Source organism: Danio rerio, chromosome 6 (genome assembly GCF_052040795.2).
Source record: "Danio rerio strain M-AB ecotype USA chromosome 6, GRCz13ab, whole genome shotgun sequence".
NCBI classification, from domain to species: Eukaryota; Metazoa; Chordata; class Actinopteri; order Cypriniformes; family Danionidae; genus Danio; species Danio rerio.
The window spans coordinates 24421838-24440421 of record NC_141026.1 but is presented as its reverse complement, the minus strand read 5'-3'; the positions used below and the strand labels follow the sequence as shown (position 1 = coordinate 24440421).

Sequence of the window (18584 nt, the reverse complement as noted above, 5' to 3'; positions counted from 1 at the left end):
TTGCAGAATAAGGTTTACCTTACTTTAACTTAATCACCTTCATGACTCGCCTATGCACTTCATTTTTTGTACATGTAGTAATTTTAGTTACCCTTGTTTACTTTTTTGTTAATAAATACACATTTATTACAATTGTGTCTTCCTTGTTGATAATACAGAAAAAGGCTCTACAAGTCAAACAATCTCATTATCCTTCAGATTTGGCCAAATAATAAACTCCTCATTTGTATATTTTAATTAACAATATTTTATTGTTAATTACAGTGGAAAGCTGTCTGATGCCCCGTTTAAAAGGAGTTATTTATCTGTTATTTCTACATTAATTGGTGCCCCCATGTGAGGCTAAAATATCATATTAATATCAATACCAAGATATTGATTTTAATATTTGCTAAAATATACATTCATTAGACAATATAGACAGAATTGTCAAAGCAACAGTCATACCTTGGTTTAAATCACAATATCATTATACTCTTCCATTTCTGCTATCTCTGACATCAAATATGTAGTGTGAAGGCACCATGAATGGTTCACAACCAACAGAGAGTTGTGGGATAGTTGGTCTCTGAACTGAATCACAGCTGATTACCCCATCAAGATGCCATCTCTCTTTCTCTCTCTCTCTCTCTCTCTCTCTCTCTCTCTCTCTCTCTCGCGCCTTTTGTGTCTGCGTCAGTAGCCCCTTTCACACATACAGACCTTTCCGGAAAATTACCGGCAATTTTCCGGAAAGGTTGTATGTGTGAACAGGTCCTTTTTGAAAATACCGGTAAATTCGTTCTGGCTATTTTCCGGAAAGAGAACTTGTAACATTACCGGCAATTTGCCGGAATGCTGCGCTGTGTGAACGCAGAAGGAATATTTCCGGAATAAGCGCGTGCTCGTCTAGAACGTGCTGACGTAAGACTTCTGCTTTAGCCAATCACAACAGTCAGACGCATTTACGTCCGCGCGGTTTGTGAGAATAAAAGCCTTTGAATATTTTTCCAGACGCATTTAGCTGCTAGAAGTTAGTCAGATAACGTTTATATGTTCTCCTTAATGCCAACTGTGCAAATAATCATCGATAAGATGCTTATGATAAGCCGTTGTTTGTTTACCTTCAAGCTTTGCGCGTGTGCCCATGAAACAGCCTGTGAGCGGCAGCACACGCACATATTATGAACATCTCGACATGCGAATATGATCCAGTGAAAGTTGTTTACAATATTGATCATCAAAAGAGTTTGTAATTTAGTCAAATGTTTACAAATACAAGCGCAGCCGTTTAAAGCTCATTTGTGGTGAATGATGTCAGAATTTACCGGTATTTTGGAATGGATGTGTGAATGCTCTTTTCCGGAAAATTTCCGTAACGTCCTCGCCTGTGTGAACAGCGCTTTTTTGAACATACCGGTAAAGTCGTTCCGTAAATTTTCCGGATATTTTCCGGTATCACTGTGTGAAAGGGGCTATTGCAAGCCTGCTGATAACACCTCAAAACTGCTGCTGACGACAAGGATGACAGCATTCTTCATCTGCTGCACAAAACTGCCCTTCTCCAGATTCTAAAGAAAAATACCCATCCATCTGTAATGTTACTGGTACAGTATTTGGTCAGTTGTAACAGTAAATAGGAGTGAGTAAATAAAGCTTTATTAACAAAAGAATAGCCAAGATTAACTAACGACTAGGCAGCATGGTAGCTCAGTGGTTGGCACTGTTGCTGATATGAGTCCCAGCTCGACCAGTTCGGCATTTCTATTTGGAGTTTGCATTTTCTCACCATGTATGCCTGAGTATCCTCCAGGTGCTCCGATATAGCATATCTCTCTCCTCTCTTTCTCTCTCTCTCTCTCTCTCTCTCTCTCTCTCTCAAGTTCAAGTTGCTTTATTGGCATGACATTAAGTACAGTATTGCCAAAGCACTTCAAATATGAAACATATTAAAACCATTGAAAAAGTAATAGTAATACAGATAAGATATAATGACACACACACACAAAAAAACAATACATTTGATAAATATAATAATAATAATAAAAAGTTTCTCTCTCTCTCTCTCTCTCTCTCTCTCTCTCTCTTCTATATATATATATATATATATATATATATATATATATATATATATATATATATATATATATATATGTATATATGAATGATATATTTTATGATTATTGGATGATCTAAATTGGCTGTAGTGTGTAACTGTGTGTACGGAGGAGTGAATGGGTTTCTTTGGAAGTTACATTTCTCAGTCTGGAACACGAAGACGCAGATCTGTGCAGAGAAGAGTCAGAGTTCTATCTTTTATGTTTGTTTAATTCTTAGTTTTTGACAAAACTCTTGACACCCTTGTTTATTTTGTTTGCTTGAACCATGTACTTATCTGTGTTCTTGTTAGTGCACGGTTTCTAGTTATCTTGAGCTGTCCTCATGTCTGTTATTTGATGTGTGTTTTTGGCACATGGCATTCTGATTCTGGCATTTTACTCTACTATGGTTACATTTTAGTGTCAGGGTTCAGATGATCATGCTTCATGTCTGCTTGTCAGCTTTCATGTCTGTTAGATGCAAAAGCTCAATAATCAATCGTTAGAAATCTACTGATTTGTCTTCTTTTAGATGCAACATTGTGATTGGAAAACACTGTCAGAGGTGGCCACTTGTGGACCACATTTAGAATTTTGTGTACATTTTTTGTGCATGTTCCCCTTTTAAAAATGAAAAATGAGCAAAACGTTGTGTCAAGATCATCCTGCATCACAGATTCATCCAATTACCAACATGGAAACTGATGAAGGAATTTTAGTATGCAAAACTGTTATCCAGTCATCCCAGTTCATGATCTCTTTAGAGAACAAAGCAGGTTCTGAGATTGTAAAATCACCCATTTCCAACGTGGCATCTTGAAATGAGAGCCTCTGTTCATGTTCAAGCTGAAACTTACTTCTGATTTTAAGTGACACTTTAAATGTCCACAGTGGTTGAGCTTCTGTTTTAGCTTTAATCATAACACTATCTACAAGTCTGCCCCACAAGCTTTCCAATTTATTTCATCATGATTCTGTTTACTACTATATATTTGTTTATACTATATATTGTTTTTATTTTATCCCTCATGAAGGCAAGCAAATTCTAACTAACTCTAACTTAAGCGCAGTCTTTTAACACACAGCTAATTGAGGCTAAGAACACAGCCCACTGATGACAGTCAAATGACCAGTTTAGAAAGTCAAATGTACAAATGAGACCCATTTAGTTTCAGCAGTAGTAACATAATGAGTAAGATGTGTGGTAGAAGCTTTCAACACTGAGTTTACCAAACCCATTGTTCTCTTTTTTTATCACTTAAACATTATAAAATATATAAAAATAAAAAGATTATTCAATGTTTATGGAATAAGAAAATCTTTGTGCATGGTAGAATGATGTGGGCATTTACTGTCCTAAATAGTAATGATAATAATTCCTTACATTTATATAGTGCTTTTCTGGGCACTCAAAGCGCTTTACACAATAGGAGGGAATCTCCTCATCCACCACCAGTGTGCAGCATCCACCTGGATGATGCGACGGCAGCCATTTTGCGCCAGACCGCACACCACACACCAGCTGATTGGTGGAGAGGAGACAGAGATGAAGCCAATTGGAATATGGGGATGGTTAGGAGGCCATGACGGACAGATGGCAGTGGGCAGATTTGGCAAGGATGCCGGGGTTAAACCCCTACTCTTTTTCAAAGGACATCCTGGGATTTTTAACGACCACAGAGAGTCGGGACCTCGGTTTAACGTCTCATCCGAAAGACAGTGCTTACTGAGCTGTAAAGAGTACCCATCACTATACTGGGGCATTAGGACCTACACAGACCGCAGGTTGGGCACCCCCTGCTGGCCTCACAAACACCACTTCCGGCAGCAACCTAGCTTTCCCATGTGGTCTCCCATCCAGGTACTGACTGGGCGCAGCCCTGCTTAGCTTCAGTGGGCGACAATGTGAGAGTTGCAGAGAGCTAGCTGCTGGCCGATGTAAATAGAATCATTATTTGATCAGCTGGTCTTCGGCCTAATTCCTGCCGGTCTGCATTGTTAATGGCCGACAGCATGGATCATGAGATTACACAGATGCTCGCACTCACAGTCACATGATAACAACATGTCATCACCATTAAAGTTTTTCTGTTTGGAAAAATCAACGCAATATATCGGAAAGAAGTATAAAACCGGAAATAAGTATCTATAAGAAATACAAAACAAAACACAAAAATATTATTCATTCATTCATTTTCTTTTCGGCTTAGTCCCTTTATTAATCTGGGGTTGCCACAGCGGAATGAACCGCCAACTTATCCAGCATATGTTTTACGCAGTGGATGCCCTTTCAGCTGCAACCCATCTCTGGAAATCACCCATACACAATCACTCACCCACATACACCACAGACAATTTAGCCTTCCCGATTAACATATAGCACATGTCTTTGGACTTGTGGGGGAAACCAGAGCACCCAGAGGAAACCCACGCGAACATGGGGAGAACATGCAAACTTCACAGAGAAATGCCAACTGACCCAGCTGAGGCTCGAACCAGCAACTTTCTTGCTGTGAGGCAACAGCGCTACCCACTGCGCCACCGCACCGCCCCTCCTACAAATTTTAGTCAAGACAAATTTGATAAGCATAGCTTAAAATTTTGTTTCCTAGCACGGGAACTAGGGACTAAACTGAAAGAAATTGAGTGAGTCAGAGATTATAATCTTTGGAAGTTTTTTTTTTTTTTTTTAATTAGTGTAAGCACTAAACACAGTACACAAAACACTGTTCTTCAGCTTATTCCCTGCTATATCTGGGGTCACCACAGCTGAACAAACCACCAACTTCTCTGGCAATTGTTTTACACAATGGATGCCTCTCCTGCTGCAACCAGTACAACAGTCAATGCTGGGAAACACCCATACACTCTCCTATTCACACACTATGGCCAATTTAGTTAATTTAATTCACATGTACCACATGTCTTTGGACTCTGGTGGGAAACCCGAGCACCCAGAGCAAACACACACAGACACAAGGAGAACATGCAAACTCTACACAGCAAGGCTGGTCCAGCCGGGACTTGAACTTAAACCTTCTTGCTGTGAGGCAACTTTGCTAACTACTGAGCCACCATGCAACCCCATACACAAAACAATAAATTGTACTTGCATCAACTAAGGGAGATGAATGTCATGATTATGGCCATTCTGAGCCAGCTTTTGCAAGCTTTAAGAATAGTGTGTGAAACTGTGTCTGAGCAATTAATGGTGTGAAATATGGCCTGCACATACGCTCAGTAGCCCTGACTGTTAATCCATCAGTCTAGTGTAGCTTCATTGATGACAAATAAGTAGTGTTGTTATCTCAAAGCAGCATCTGAAATTTGATTAATGACATGGTTTTACATTTTTAGGAAAAATAAATTCAATTAAAAAAAAAAAGTCAATTTTTAAGTAGATTTCTAGTAAGCATAGTAACATAAAGTACATTGAGTCATTTATTTTAGCAAAATAAACCACTTTAGGGTAATAGATGACCCTTCACCTTTAAATTAGGTCCTATTTTTTGTTAAAGCCCAGCTTTACATTTTCTCTTACATGCAGGAGAGCAGAGTTTTGTGCAGAGTTTTGATCCAGCTGGACAATTTATTTATAAATATATTTCAAAATTAGCTTCAACACATTTAGAGATGTGATCTTCAGACTCAGAAGAGATACATTGTCTAATTATTTTGGATAATTAGAGTACAAATGCTTCGTTACTGTACATAAGCAGATTTTTCTGGTATCAGTACTTTACTCCACTACTTATTTTTCTGACAACTTTTTACTTTTATTTCTTACATTTTTACACAAATATCTGTACTTTTTACTCCTTACATTTTTAAAACCATGCTCGTTACTTTCGTTTTCATGTTCCACCGTACGTGGGCTAGTTTATGAAGATTACTATGAGAAAGGCTAGGATGACTACGCAGATGTAAGAGATCAAGTCGGCGAATTTAACATGACCGATGCTGTCCTGTTTACACTGTAATAAGACACCTTTTGCTCGATCACATGTTAACAAGAGAGACACATTCCAGTTCAAAACATGCCATTTAAATACTTATTCCTTTTGTTCACTCCCGATCATACAGCATGGGCTTTCTCTGGTCTTTCATTCTAATACCGCGTAGTGCTTTTTTGTAAAGATTTGTACATTTACTACTAAAACAATCAAATACTTAAAAAAATGTATGCATTTCGGTTTATTTCTTTTATTTCTGTTAGTTCCTATTTCTTAATACAGAATGTATGCTGTTTTTAGTTTTTATTAAATTGTCTTTTGACCATATGATTTTACACAGGCCTATACTGTTGTTTTAAGTTAATAATTTAAAAAAATATTTACAACATCAAAAGTATTATATATATACTATACTGGGCAATTTAAAAAAATAATAATATAATGCAAAAGATCCTGAATTCATCACATGAAAAAAGATCATTCACATGTTTTGTATGTTGTAGTCACTCACCTGTATATGTTGCTTTTAGCATATAGAATAAATGTATTGCTGTTTTTCTCAGTCACTTTGGCACATTTCTCAGATCAGAATTGAAATTTGCAAAACAGTAGGCCTAAGTGCATTTCTCAAAACAATGCATATAATTACCAAAACACCACAGATTTCCTGCAAAAGCAATGCCCCTGTTCAAATTCCTTAGTTCAGCTCTCAAAATTGAATTTCTGTGTCGATGAATGTCAGCGGCTTCAGAATGACAAGTCCTGCTGTCATTGTGCATGGAAAAGACACTCAGTAGTCATGTTGTCAATATCATTGTACTCTGAAGAGCTGTTCTGATCTAAACTTACAGTAATTTGTTGACAGATCATGTCATTGTGATACAGATAGGAAAAGACAGCACTGCAAAGCACAAACAAAAAACAAAAGTAAAAATGTGAACATAAGACAACCTTGTTTTAGACCGTCATTAGAAGTCAAGATTCACTTGGGGGAAATTGACAAATTGTAGATAGATTTAGAACAAAAAGTCTAATGGAAAGTTTTGCATGTAAATAAATGCAATGAAAAAACAATAAAATGTTTTGGGGAGTGAGACTATTCAACAAAGGCCAAAATATAAATTTTTGATCAACATGACATCAATGTAGAGAATTGCACATAATCATTTGCATGGATGTACAAAAGTGTTTGCAACTTGTTCATAATGAGAAACTGAGAAACACAAGAGACACAATGATGATCTTGAAGATTAAACAAGGAGTTTTGACAAATTCAATTCTGATCTGAGAAATGCACCAGAATGACTGAGAAAAACTGTAACCGATTTAATGTTTGTTCATTAAATAAAATAACCACAACACCTGTAAAAAAAAAAAAAAAAAAAAACAGTAAAATAGCGGTTTATGTAAAAGAGCTCTTAGAAGAAATAAGCAGCTTCAGTCTAATGCAAAAAAAAAAAGTTTGCACTTTGCAGTAAAATTTGATAAGAATTTATTTTAGCAAAAGAAAAAAATTAAATATATTTTGGACAGAATTCAGTGTAAAATGTAAGACATTATTTATAAAGATAGACAGGCCTACAGAATTATTTTTAGAGTGAATCTACATGAATGGCAGCTGATGTTTTTGATCTAATAGCCGTAAAGCTACATGCTGAACGCTGTGAGTTTGCGTCAGGATGATGATACTTGAGCTGACTTTTTAAACAGTGTTGTGAGGCTATATTATTAGGATGTGATGCTGCTTGGCAACTTTCATAAATTTGGCAACAAACATTTTACAAAAAAATTGGAAATGTAAGTTTATTTTAATAGGATGTGAGGACTAGTTACCTACTTATCCTCACTTGTTATCCTTCAGCTTAGTCCCTAATTCATTAGGGGCCGCCACAGCAGAATCAACTGCCAATCATTCCAGCATATGTTTTACACAGCGGCAACCCAGGACTGGAAAACACCCATACACACTCACATTCACACACACAAACTTATACACTACTGCCAATTTAGTTACCTATCATTCCTCTATACCGCATGTTTTTGGACTGTGATTGAAATGGGTACTTTTTACTTTTTTACTTTTGTATGTTTTTGAGGCTGTACTTCTTTACTTTTACTAAAGTACAAACATGTAGTCGGTACTTTTACTTTTACCAGAGTCGTTTTAAACATGAGTATCTGTACTTCTACTTAAGTAAAGGATATGTGTACTTTTGCCATCTCTGAATTAGCCTAAAATTATTTATGAATACGATTATTGTATGCAAGGAATGGTGATTGAAATCATGTTCCTATGCTCTGTTATTAACAGTACAGCCTGAGGAATAGCTAACATAAGAGAAACCCAGCAGAGCTAAGTACCCAGAGAAAAGTGGTTAATTTTGTCTATTCATAATGTTTGATGACACCCTATATTTGAAGTGCTAATTATGATTGTCTCTACATTCTTGACTTGTATCCAGGCACTGTTGCTGTGTAATTTTGAATAGCATCCTCGTTACTAAAGCCAGCTATGAAATTACTGTGCAGTGAAATTGAGCTTGTGTTCACACTCTAGATGTTGTTCTGCTTTCACATCTCTTTTAATATTTACTGAATGACATAATAGAGTGGTCTGGGCAGTGTTTCTGCTCTTAACAGCTTGTAAGTGTTGTCTTTCAGACCCCTCTGAGCAGTAGGTTTTAAGAGCAGTGGGGTTTATTTATTTAATTTAGTTTGAGCAGTAGGCTAGCTTTTTTAGTGATTCTTGTTAGTCAGGTGGGATCTTTATCTAAAAATGCTGTGCAGAGGCTGTAACTCAGACATGCTGGTATTTGTGACTCTCGTGTTGTACCAATGGCATTGTTTCATACCATTAATTGTAATGACACCAGCCCCTGGTCTGGCCATTTTTTGAGTGAACAAAAGCTTTTGTAACAGAGGTCTGCAATTCCATTGAGGGATCGTGGTCCTAAAGGCCCGAAGACTTTAAACCCAGACCTCACACTCAATGTATTTTATACACTAAGAAATATGGCAGGGGTTAGTTTATTTAAACTGTGTTGTTAAATACAATTTGTATTTATACTCTCTCTCTCTATGCATAGACTATTCCACATATCCAACCATTGAACCTACTTTAGTAACTTTGATATTCTGCACTGTTAGACCTTACCAGGCTTTTTTACAGAAGAACACTGGCAACACTGTTGCCAGCTACTCACTGTAAAAGTTTGGTTACAGTAAGTAACTGGCAACAGTGTTGCCAGTTAATTACTGAAACTGAACCATTACAGTGAGTAGCTGGCAACAGTGTTGCCAGTTAATTACTGTAATAGAGCAGCAGTGGTAACTAACTGGAAACTGTGTACAGTTAATTACTGTACTGTAGTGTTACAACACAGCATTATACTGCATACACAATAGTATGTCAAGGTGTTACTAAAATTAATTAGTTTATTTAGAAGTTATTAATTCTTTAAATTAATTAAGTTGTAAATTCTGACAAATTTATTTTATTGTTTTGGCAGCAAACAAATATAAAACAGAAAATGTATAACAAAATTAAGAAATCAGCAGATATAAATATCATCTTACATATTACTGAGAGCCCCAGGTCTGCACAGAAAGGCTGCAGTCAAACTAACGTTTAAGCATGCAAAATTCTGTCACATGGCTCTGCGAAAAGGAGTGGGATCAAACAAAATATTTAGAGATTTAAAAAGCAAGCAACTGGTCCATAATTTTTGTTCAGAGAGGTCATGGTTTGATCTTTGATTAGTCTCAAGCAATCACATGATGTGATTTCGCAGTTCAGAGTTCTCCAAGCTTGAACTTTCCAATGCTGCAAACTGTAAAATTTGTCACATGAGCATGCATTCCAGGTCTGCAGCATTCACATGCGTATGAATGGAAGTCTAAAGGGAGAGATGTGCAGTGTGACTGGGACTTTAAGCTGTAACTTTAATTAAACACACCTGATAAAACTAGTTAAGGCTCGTTAGAAATCTACAGGTAATGTTGAAGAAGGGTGGGAACTAAACTCTGCTGCCCTGCAGTTCTCCAGTAACTTGGAGTTTGACCCCTGGAGATCTACGTTCCTGCAGATTTCAGTTGCTACCCATATCAAACACACCTGCCTTTAATTATCACGTGGTGTTCAAGTCCTAATTAATTGGTTTAGGTGTGTTTGATATGGATAGCAACTGAAATCTGCAGGAACGTAGATCTCCAGGAACAGGATTAAGCACGCCTATAGCATACTTTTAAAGCAACTGCTAACATTTATCACAATCACATATCCAATAAACACACAAACAAAGTGCTGCAGTGAAATGTGTTACTCTCTCCTCAATGCTGACCATGCAAAAAAAAAAAAAAAAAAACTGAACAGCAAAAAACAAAATAATTATTTTAAATTTTAAAGTTTTAAATAATTAAAAGCTCTGTCAAATCTCAAAAAGTTTAAAATAATTATAGAAAACAAAAATAAAGTGGGCAACACCGAAAAACCAAAGGATCCTATCTTTTATTGTTATAATTATCTCATGACAACAAACTTTTTTATTGTTTCAAATATAAATTCATAGATGGAAACACAGCTCTGAAAAATACTTAGCAACAAACTCACAACCTGGGACCGGACAGTGGAGCTTTTGTGGGTGGATGGCTATGTGTATCATGTTTTTGTGATTCCCTGTGATGATGTGCACATGTTACCTTACTGAGAGGATGGAATTTAATTTTGGCTTAGTTGCCAGAAAGATACATACAACTGTTAGCATCTGTACATTATGGCAGTATGCAACATCCAATAAATACATATACTTAAACAAAAGTAATGTAAGAAGTTAAATGAGGAGAGGCTAACTAGCTAACAATGTAGCTTTCAAGTACACAGTTCAAGATAACAACAATATAACTTAAAACACAGCCTTATTTTATAAACCCTCAAAAACATTTTAACACATTTTACTTACTCATCGTAGATTCTTATTTAAAGCCTAAAACATATCAGACTCTACATCTGAATTGATAGACAAAGAATAGAGCACACTCAGCAGTAAACAAATCAAACACCTGGCTCTCTTAAAGGGCCAGCATTTTCTAAAAAACTCTTTCTAACACCTTTGTGTTTAGAATAAGACGGACAGCCTGTGGGAGTGTGTGGTGATGCCTAAATCCTTGTTTTTTTACAGTTATTTACTGCACAATCTACAGAGTAACAGTGCAGCTATACTAATTAAACACACCTGATCAAACTAAATCTAAAAGTAGTGTGTTGAAGCAGGGCTGGAACTAAATTCTGCTGGGCTGCGGCCCTCAAGGAGTTTGAAATCCCTGGTACATAGCACATTTTCAAAGGAACTGCCTACATTTATCACAATCATGCACATATCATTGAATAAAAACAATAAAAATATAAAAACTTCATCCAAAGCAAAAAAAAAAAATAATAATAAAAAAAATAACAATAATAATAAATAATCTGATCCTCATGTTGTTCCAAACCTGTAGTTATCAAAAATAAATAAATAAATAAAATAACCTGATTAATACATTTATTTAGGAAAGCCTTTATACTATACTGTTAATGCCACTTTTACACTTCATTTGAAGTTTTCCAAACAAATGCTGTTTAAGATATTTTTTATAAGATACGTGCTGTTTAAGATATTTTTTAAATAACACAATTTTACTAGTTATTTAGCAAAATACTAATATTCAGCTTAAAGTGCAATTTAAACGCTTAACTATATGCTAAACTAGGCAAATTAGATTAATTATAGAAAAGTAAACGAAGTTATAAAAATACTTGTGATAATTTGATTGCTCTGTGTGAATATTTTTGCCTTTAAATGTATCTCGTCGATATCTTTACCTTTTAATTAGCTCATTGACATTGGTTGACTCCTGATACTCAATGTTAAAAACATAAAAGTATATATATAGCAACATAAAGCATCAGAGTACATGGGGTAATAATGGTTGAGCAGTAATTTACCATTTATTATTACAGTAACTATCTGTAATGGGTACATAAAGTAAATTACTGTAATTTATTCTTTGCACTACAAAATCTCATACAAATCCTGCTCCTTTTACAGTAAAATACTGTTTCCTTTTATTACAGCAAAACACTGACTATTTTACAGTTATTTACTGCATAATCTACAGTAAGGGTTAACAGTGTGGGTACTACCTGAAGACCTCAATTTCAAGGTCTCAAAGAGTGAGTGGTGTCGTAGCAAAAGAGAAGGTTGGGTGGATAAACAGAATAAAACAGAAGTCCCTTTCTCTGATGAACGTTAAGAATATCACTAAAGATTGATGCAACTCCATTACCACGATCAGTCTGACGAGGCTCATGCTTCAAGAGTTCCCACTTAGATATGCTTGGCATTTATAGCAGGTTTGGCATGCTGTCCCGGGAGAGAACCCTGAGCTCTGAGATATTTGAGCCCATGGCTCCCGCCCGGTCTAGAAGCATATCAGGAGAACTGAGATCAAGTAGGTCTCGATTGCTCCCACTTTAGAAGGGGAGAAAAAGGAGGAGATGGGGTGGAAGGGGGGATTCTTCCAAAAAGAAGATAAAGCAATAAGCAGAAAGTGATCCATATATATTAAGCTAGGATCATTCTGATTGGATTATTACTGATTACGGATGAGTGGCCAGCGGTGCACATCACATGCTCCTCTCGAAATTAGTTTATAAAACTTCACTTATAAACGTATCATGTAGTGGTTTAATTTAAACTAATGTAGTCAGTTGATTTAAGCCAGGATTAAAAAAGACAGAGTGCATTAAATTTATTGTCTGTTATTATTTAATTTGTAATAAGTGCTTGAGGTGCAAGTGACATGATGTTTAGATGTCCAAACTTATTTGCTATTTTTCTGATTTGATGCTGACTAGATTTGTTCTGAAACACATATTAAATGTATTTGTTAATCTCCTAATATGAGGAACAGACACAGTTTCTATGGCCAGAAGTAAAGACAGAGAAGACTGTCACAATGCTCTTAATATTTTATTTTACCATCTCTCCTACATTGAAGCTGATATTAATGATATTAATTAAAAGGTGCTAGTCTTAAATATTTTAAGCACACAAAGTAAATGATCAATTAAATAATTTTTTAATTAATTTGTTTCACTGAATATTTGTGTTGCCTTACTAACATGAGCCCCCTCTAACAAATGGCTGAAACATCCCAACACTGAACTGAACTGAACAGACTTGTTTTTTTAAATGCTGACTGTAAAAAGCAACTAAACTAACTTGCTTTGATGTCTTTGTGTGATCAGTTCAAAGTATCAAATCAGATTCATAATTCTACATTTGAGCTGGCAAGATGGGAAGTTCACATGTACAATTAACGAAACCACTTACAATTTCTTTAGAATAAAACAGCAATTTCAAGCACTCTGACAGAAATATAAATCACAATGATGATGAAGTTGGACTCATGCCAAACAGAAATAAACTTTTAGTTCTGGACAGATCACCCAATACACACAACCAAAGTTATCTAATGGATGAACTGTCAGAGTTTATTATCCCCAATGAACAATATTTAAACTGCTGCCACACAACCCGCTAAAAATTTAGAATCCATAAAGTAGGCATGGGATGATAACCGTTTAAAAGGTATACTGTGGTTTGAAAAAGTTATGGTTTTAAAACGCCAACATTTTCTGTAATACCGTTCCTAAGGTGTGTGTGTAAGATTTTTTTGTTTTTTAGGACCATAGCATTTCCAGCAAAAAAGATATCCAAAAGTGCTGTTTAAATTGTAAAGAAATCTGTGTTTTTGACATAAATGAAGACAGAAGTCAATGATTCATTTGAATTATTTAGCCTGACATGTTTACTGCTCCAAAATATTTAAATCTTTCAAAATATAAAATATATTGTGTTCAAAGGGGAAAAAATGTTTTTGTTTTTACCCAGACATTTAAAAAATATATACATTTTAGAGCACTAAGCACAACACTGTGAGACCAGGATATTTTTGTCCAAGGTTATCATACCGTCAGAATCTTATACCAGCCCATGCCTACCATAAAGAGCACACTTATCACTCACACTGTCTGTGATGACAGACAACTGACAGAATATATAGTTAACAAACAGGATGAAAAAATTCATTGCATCATTCCAAACCAAAGTGCTCACTACTGGCTTTTTGAAGAACCCTTTTGAATAAAGGATTTTGAAAATTACAACTGATGGAATTGGTTGGTGTCAAACATTAGGCTCAATTTAATAAAAAGGCTCATTCCTATGTCATCCCTAGGCATGAAACAGAAGTTAAGATTGTCCCTTTTTCTCTATTTCAAAATGAAATAGGAAAAAACAAGAAAACAAATGTAGGCCAGTGCATGATTTTATCTTTTGGGAGCCAATTAGATAGTTGGTAGATGGGTGTTGCAATCAAAATGCACTGGAATCACCTTCAACATGTAGCTTATGACGCAACATTTTTTAGATGAGAAGCTAAATTTTACAGATAGAATCATATCACATTAATTTAAATGACTGCCTCCCATGAAGGTAGGGCAGAAGTGAGATACGCACTGATAGTTCCACATTTGATGTGACTTAAAGTAAAGAAAAGTCGTTTCGAGGTGGGAGGGAAGGTTATGGTATTTCATTAAAATTATAACAACCCACAAAATATCTCTGGCTCAGCTCGGGCCCACACAATCAGCTTTTGCTTGGCCCACATGCCACAGTGAATTACAGTACATGACGGGAAAGTCAGGCAAGTCTGACTTCGAGACAAGGGAAAACATGGACCATACCTGGGCCAAGTCTCAAACAAGTTAATAACCCATAACTGAACCTGAACTGGGCCATTTATGTTGGTGTGTCACGACTGCAATAAAATTGATAAACCCATGAATTATTGCGCTTTAGGCATGCTATGGACATGCTTTTTTTCTAAGCGACCTGGTACAATGTGAATGGTAAATGTGGTTCAAAATAAGCCAAAATTACATGAGCCACATATCAACATCTGGGCCAAATACTACATTTTACATCTGGACCAAGTATTGTGTGCCGCTTTAAAGATGGTGCCACCTCTGCCAAACCAAGACCATGTTTTGTCCTCATGCTGTATGCCAGTGCCTGATAAATGCCTGCTGTGCCAGATTTATGCTAAATCTGGGCCAGAGTTCTTTGCTACCTGAATAATGCAATTGTACTTGACATCTTGCAGAGTGACTCACATCTCACAATGCAGCTTTATACATTGGGACTGTTACTTTAGATCTCTTATTTTTGCATGCAACATAACCTTTTTTGCAGCATTTTATCATTATCACAATTTTTCAAACGTAGGGGCAGAAGCCGTTTCCATATGAATGAAAGAATTGAGCAATTGTTACTATTATATAAATTTGTATTAATCTCTCCCCCCCTCCAAATGCACACAGATTGTGGCAGTTGGTGAACTCCATTCTCTCCTTTGAAAAGAAGACTGTTTAATATGCAGCTTTATGAAAATGAGGCCTGGAATACCAGGGTTTCACGCATGCACACACCACCCCTTTTCTGAGCTCTGTAATGAAATATCAGCCCTAGGTCTTTTAAGCAGGATTAATGTGGTTTTTAATGATCAGGGGCACAGTGGTTGGTGTTTACATGGTAATAAAATACATTTGTTGTATTTTTGTATAACTTTATAAGAGCACTGTCATCTTCATGAGACATCAAAATCATGAAATGAAATAATATTTTAGGATAGCACTTACTGCACCTTAATTTAGTCATGGGATTCATTGAGTTTTTGTGTGTTTGTGTGTGTGTGTGTGTGTGTGTGTGTGTGTGTGTGTGTGTGTGTGTGTGTGTGTGTGTGTGTGTGTGTGTGTGTGTGTGTGTGTGTGTGCATTGCTGGATCTGGGTTCTCTCGGTTCAAGAGTTTCCTTACAATTGTTCGTAGGAAAAGGACATTAAAACCTTTTAACTGCTTGCTCTACAAAATGATTGGCCATATTTTGACTGTTAAAGTCATTTAAAGAATGACTGTTTTAAATAATGGTTTACTCACACCGCATTGTAGGTTTACAAAAAAATAAATAAATAAATAAAACAAACATAATCCTGTTGCACTACTATCTACTATACTTGATTTTGTCTTTAGTCTTTAAAAAAGAAGAAGAAAGAAAACATGTTAAATAAAAATCTGACATATTTTATGGCATTTATGGCAACAAAAAAAAAAAGATGATTTAGGGCCCTATCATACACCCGGCGCAATGTGGCGCAAGGCGCGGTGCAAGAGTCTTTTGGTAGTTTTAGCTTGGCGCAAGAGTCGTTTTGAGGCGTTGCGCTACGTTGTTTAAATAGCAAATGCATTTGCGCTCATTTGTTCGCCCATAGGCGTTCTGGTCTATAAAGGAAGGCGTTCTGAGGCGCACTGCTGGCGCGTTATAGGCAAATATCTTTACATATGAAAAAAGTATAGTATAAAGTACATATATAGTATATAATAAGAATAGATATAGGATATAAATATAAAGGATTAAAATATTACAAAACATATTATTTTCTAGCCTATATAAATATGAAAAATCACTGCTTTTATGTCTTCTTCATCTCGGGAGGCTTTTTCAGTTCATTCATAACAATTTGCTTTTGTATAATGTTATTATTATTAGCAGTATTATTTAGTATATCCATATTTATATTTGTTTTATTAAAACCAAGCTTAGATTTGCCCACCTGTCAGGTTTTATACCATATGGAGCACATCATGCGTTTTAGGATATAACTCAGGTTTTTGAGCACACTTCGTTATTGTTGTTCATTTATTAGTTTGCTGGAAATTAGAAATAGTTTTGCAACAAATATTTGCGCTTAACTAACGCAATTAATTATTTATAGACTAATTGATGTCTGTGCGTAAAGGTTTCCCTATCCATGAGCGAAAGTGAAAGTGATCCATTATCTCTCATTCTCACGCAGTAGATGCTCTGTTTAACAGTTTTCTGTTAAAAAAAAACTGTTAACTGTTAACTGTTTGCTAGTAAAATGCTCAGATTTTCCACTTAGACTTACTTTACGTCCTGTAAATAGAGAATGCGCTTATGGTGCGACGTTCTTCGTCTTAGTCTTCAAAAGTGTTTTTTATTTTTACTATGATTTTCAATAAATTAGTCTTACACTTAACATTTTGAGATTTTTCATTGTTTTACTTTTACCATAAACCGACATGGCTCCCATTTTGGTAGAGGTTGCTATTTTAGAAATTATGGGATGTGTTGAAAAAAAATGCATTGGGTGTGTTAACCAGCAACATTAGGAGTTAAAAAATACGATCCAATTTATTTTTTTTTGGTGGGGCAGTTAAAGTAAAATCACACAGAATTAATTATTTTGTACTTTATAAATTTCCTCCCTGTGTTTGGTTGTGGCTGGAAGGGCATCCGCTGCGTAAAAACATTCGCTGGATAAGTTGGCGGTTCATTCTGCTGTGGCGACCCCAGAGTAATAAAGGGACTAAACCGAAAAGAAAATGAATGAAAGTATAAATTTCATTATGTCTATGGGAAGTCTCCATATGGATATCTATGCGTGTGTGTGGCTGAGTACTATAAATGTAGGCTAAGAGGTTGAGGGTGGAGTTAGTGGTGGGTGTTTGTTTGTGTGTGTTCTGGGGGTGGGGGCCTGCACTAAACTGTAAATCCCCTTGGGGTAGAGATTAGTCTGTCTCCAGCTTCTCACTCTCTCCGTCTGTGGGTGCAGTGTGGGACAGGGACAGATAACAACATGAAAACTTGTGAAGAGACAATAACAGGCAACCAGAAGTTAGCAGAGCTCCTTAAAGAGAAGGTGGGTGAATCTTAAGAGAGGTTGTTGTTTGTGTGCTTTTATATACAAAAACAGTGGAGTTTTTCTTATGTTATGTCTTAAAACACTTAACATAACTCATGTGTGCTGCCTCCTAGCAGCAACTATTACAGCCATGTCAAGTAAGTTTATAAAGGATTATGTCATGTTTTTGGGGACATTAAATAATATCAAATAGCAGTCACAGTAAACGTTAGAGAATTCTAAATACTTTCATTCAAAGAAGATTATTTTAAATATGTTTTTTTTAAATGCTGTATTGTTTCCCTTGTTTTTAGGGAAGCTCAAATCAGCTGCAAAAAAACATTGCTATTATCTCTTTAGTAAAACCAGAGAATAAGTCTGTTTTCATAAGATTTCAGTAAATCTAACTTCTGATTGCATGAACCATGTTTGTTGTTGATAAATGCACACCTGTGGCCAGATGTTTGGATATAAGTGAGCTTTCTTATTCTCAGACAAGCCTTTTAGGAAAAAAAAAAAGAGAGTAAATGACTGGACATACAGTATGGCATTCGAAATGAGCTTACAAAGAATGACTCAGTTTAGTTCCACTGCTTTTGGTTGTGTTCATAGTGGTGTGTTCAGTTCCCCTTCGGTTGGGGAACTTCAGTGCCATGAATGGGAGGATTCGGATCAGAAGCCGCTTATCTGGAGAGTATTGAACGGGCCAATGAATGAAATTAATTGGCAGCGTAAGCTTGCGCAGGTGT

General features: G+C 36.0%; 1 protein-coding gene across 15 annotated transcripts in view; it reads left to right on the top strand.

Moving 5' to 3' along the window:
• The window catches only part of rhbdl3 (rhomboid, veinlet-like 3 (Drosophila)), a 78009-nt gene that overhangs the window by 15031 nt on the left and 44394 nt on the right, over positions 1 to 18584 (top strand). For 2 of the 15 annotated variants that reach the window (XM_087255580.1, XM_087255579.1), the window contains exon 1: positions 17725 to 17853. In XM_087255580.1, the coding sequence (XP_087111706.1) occupies positions 17791 to 17853 (63 nt within the window). In that variant the 5' untranslated portion in view covers positions 17725 to 17790. 15 annotated transcript variants of the gene reach the window in all.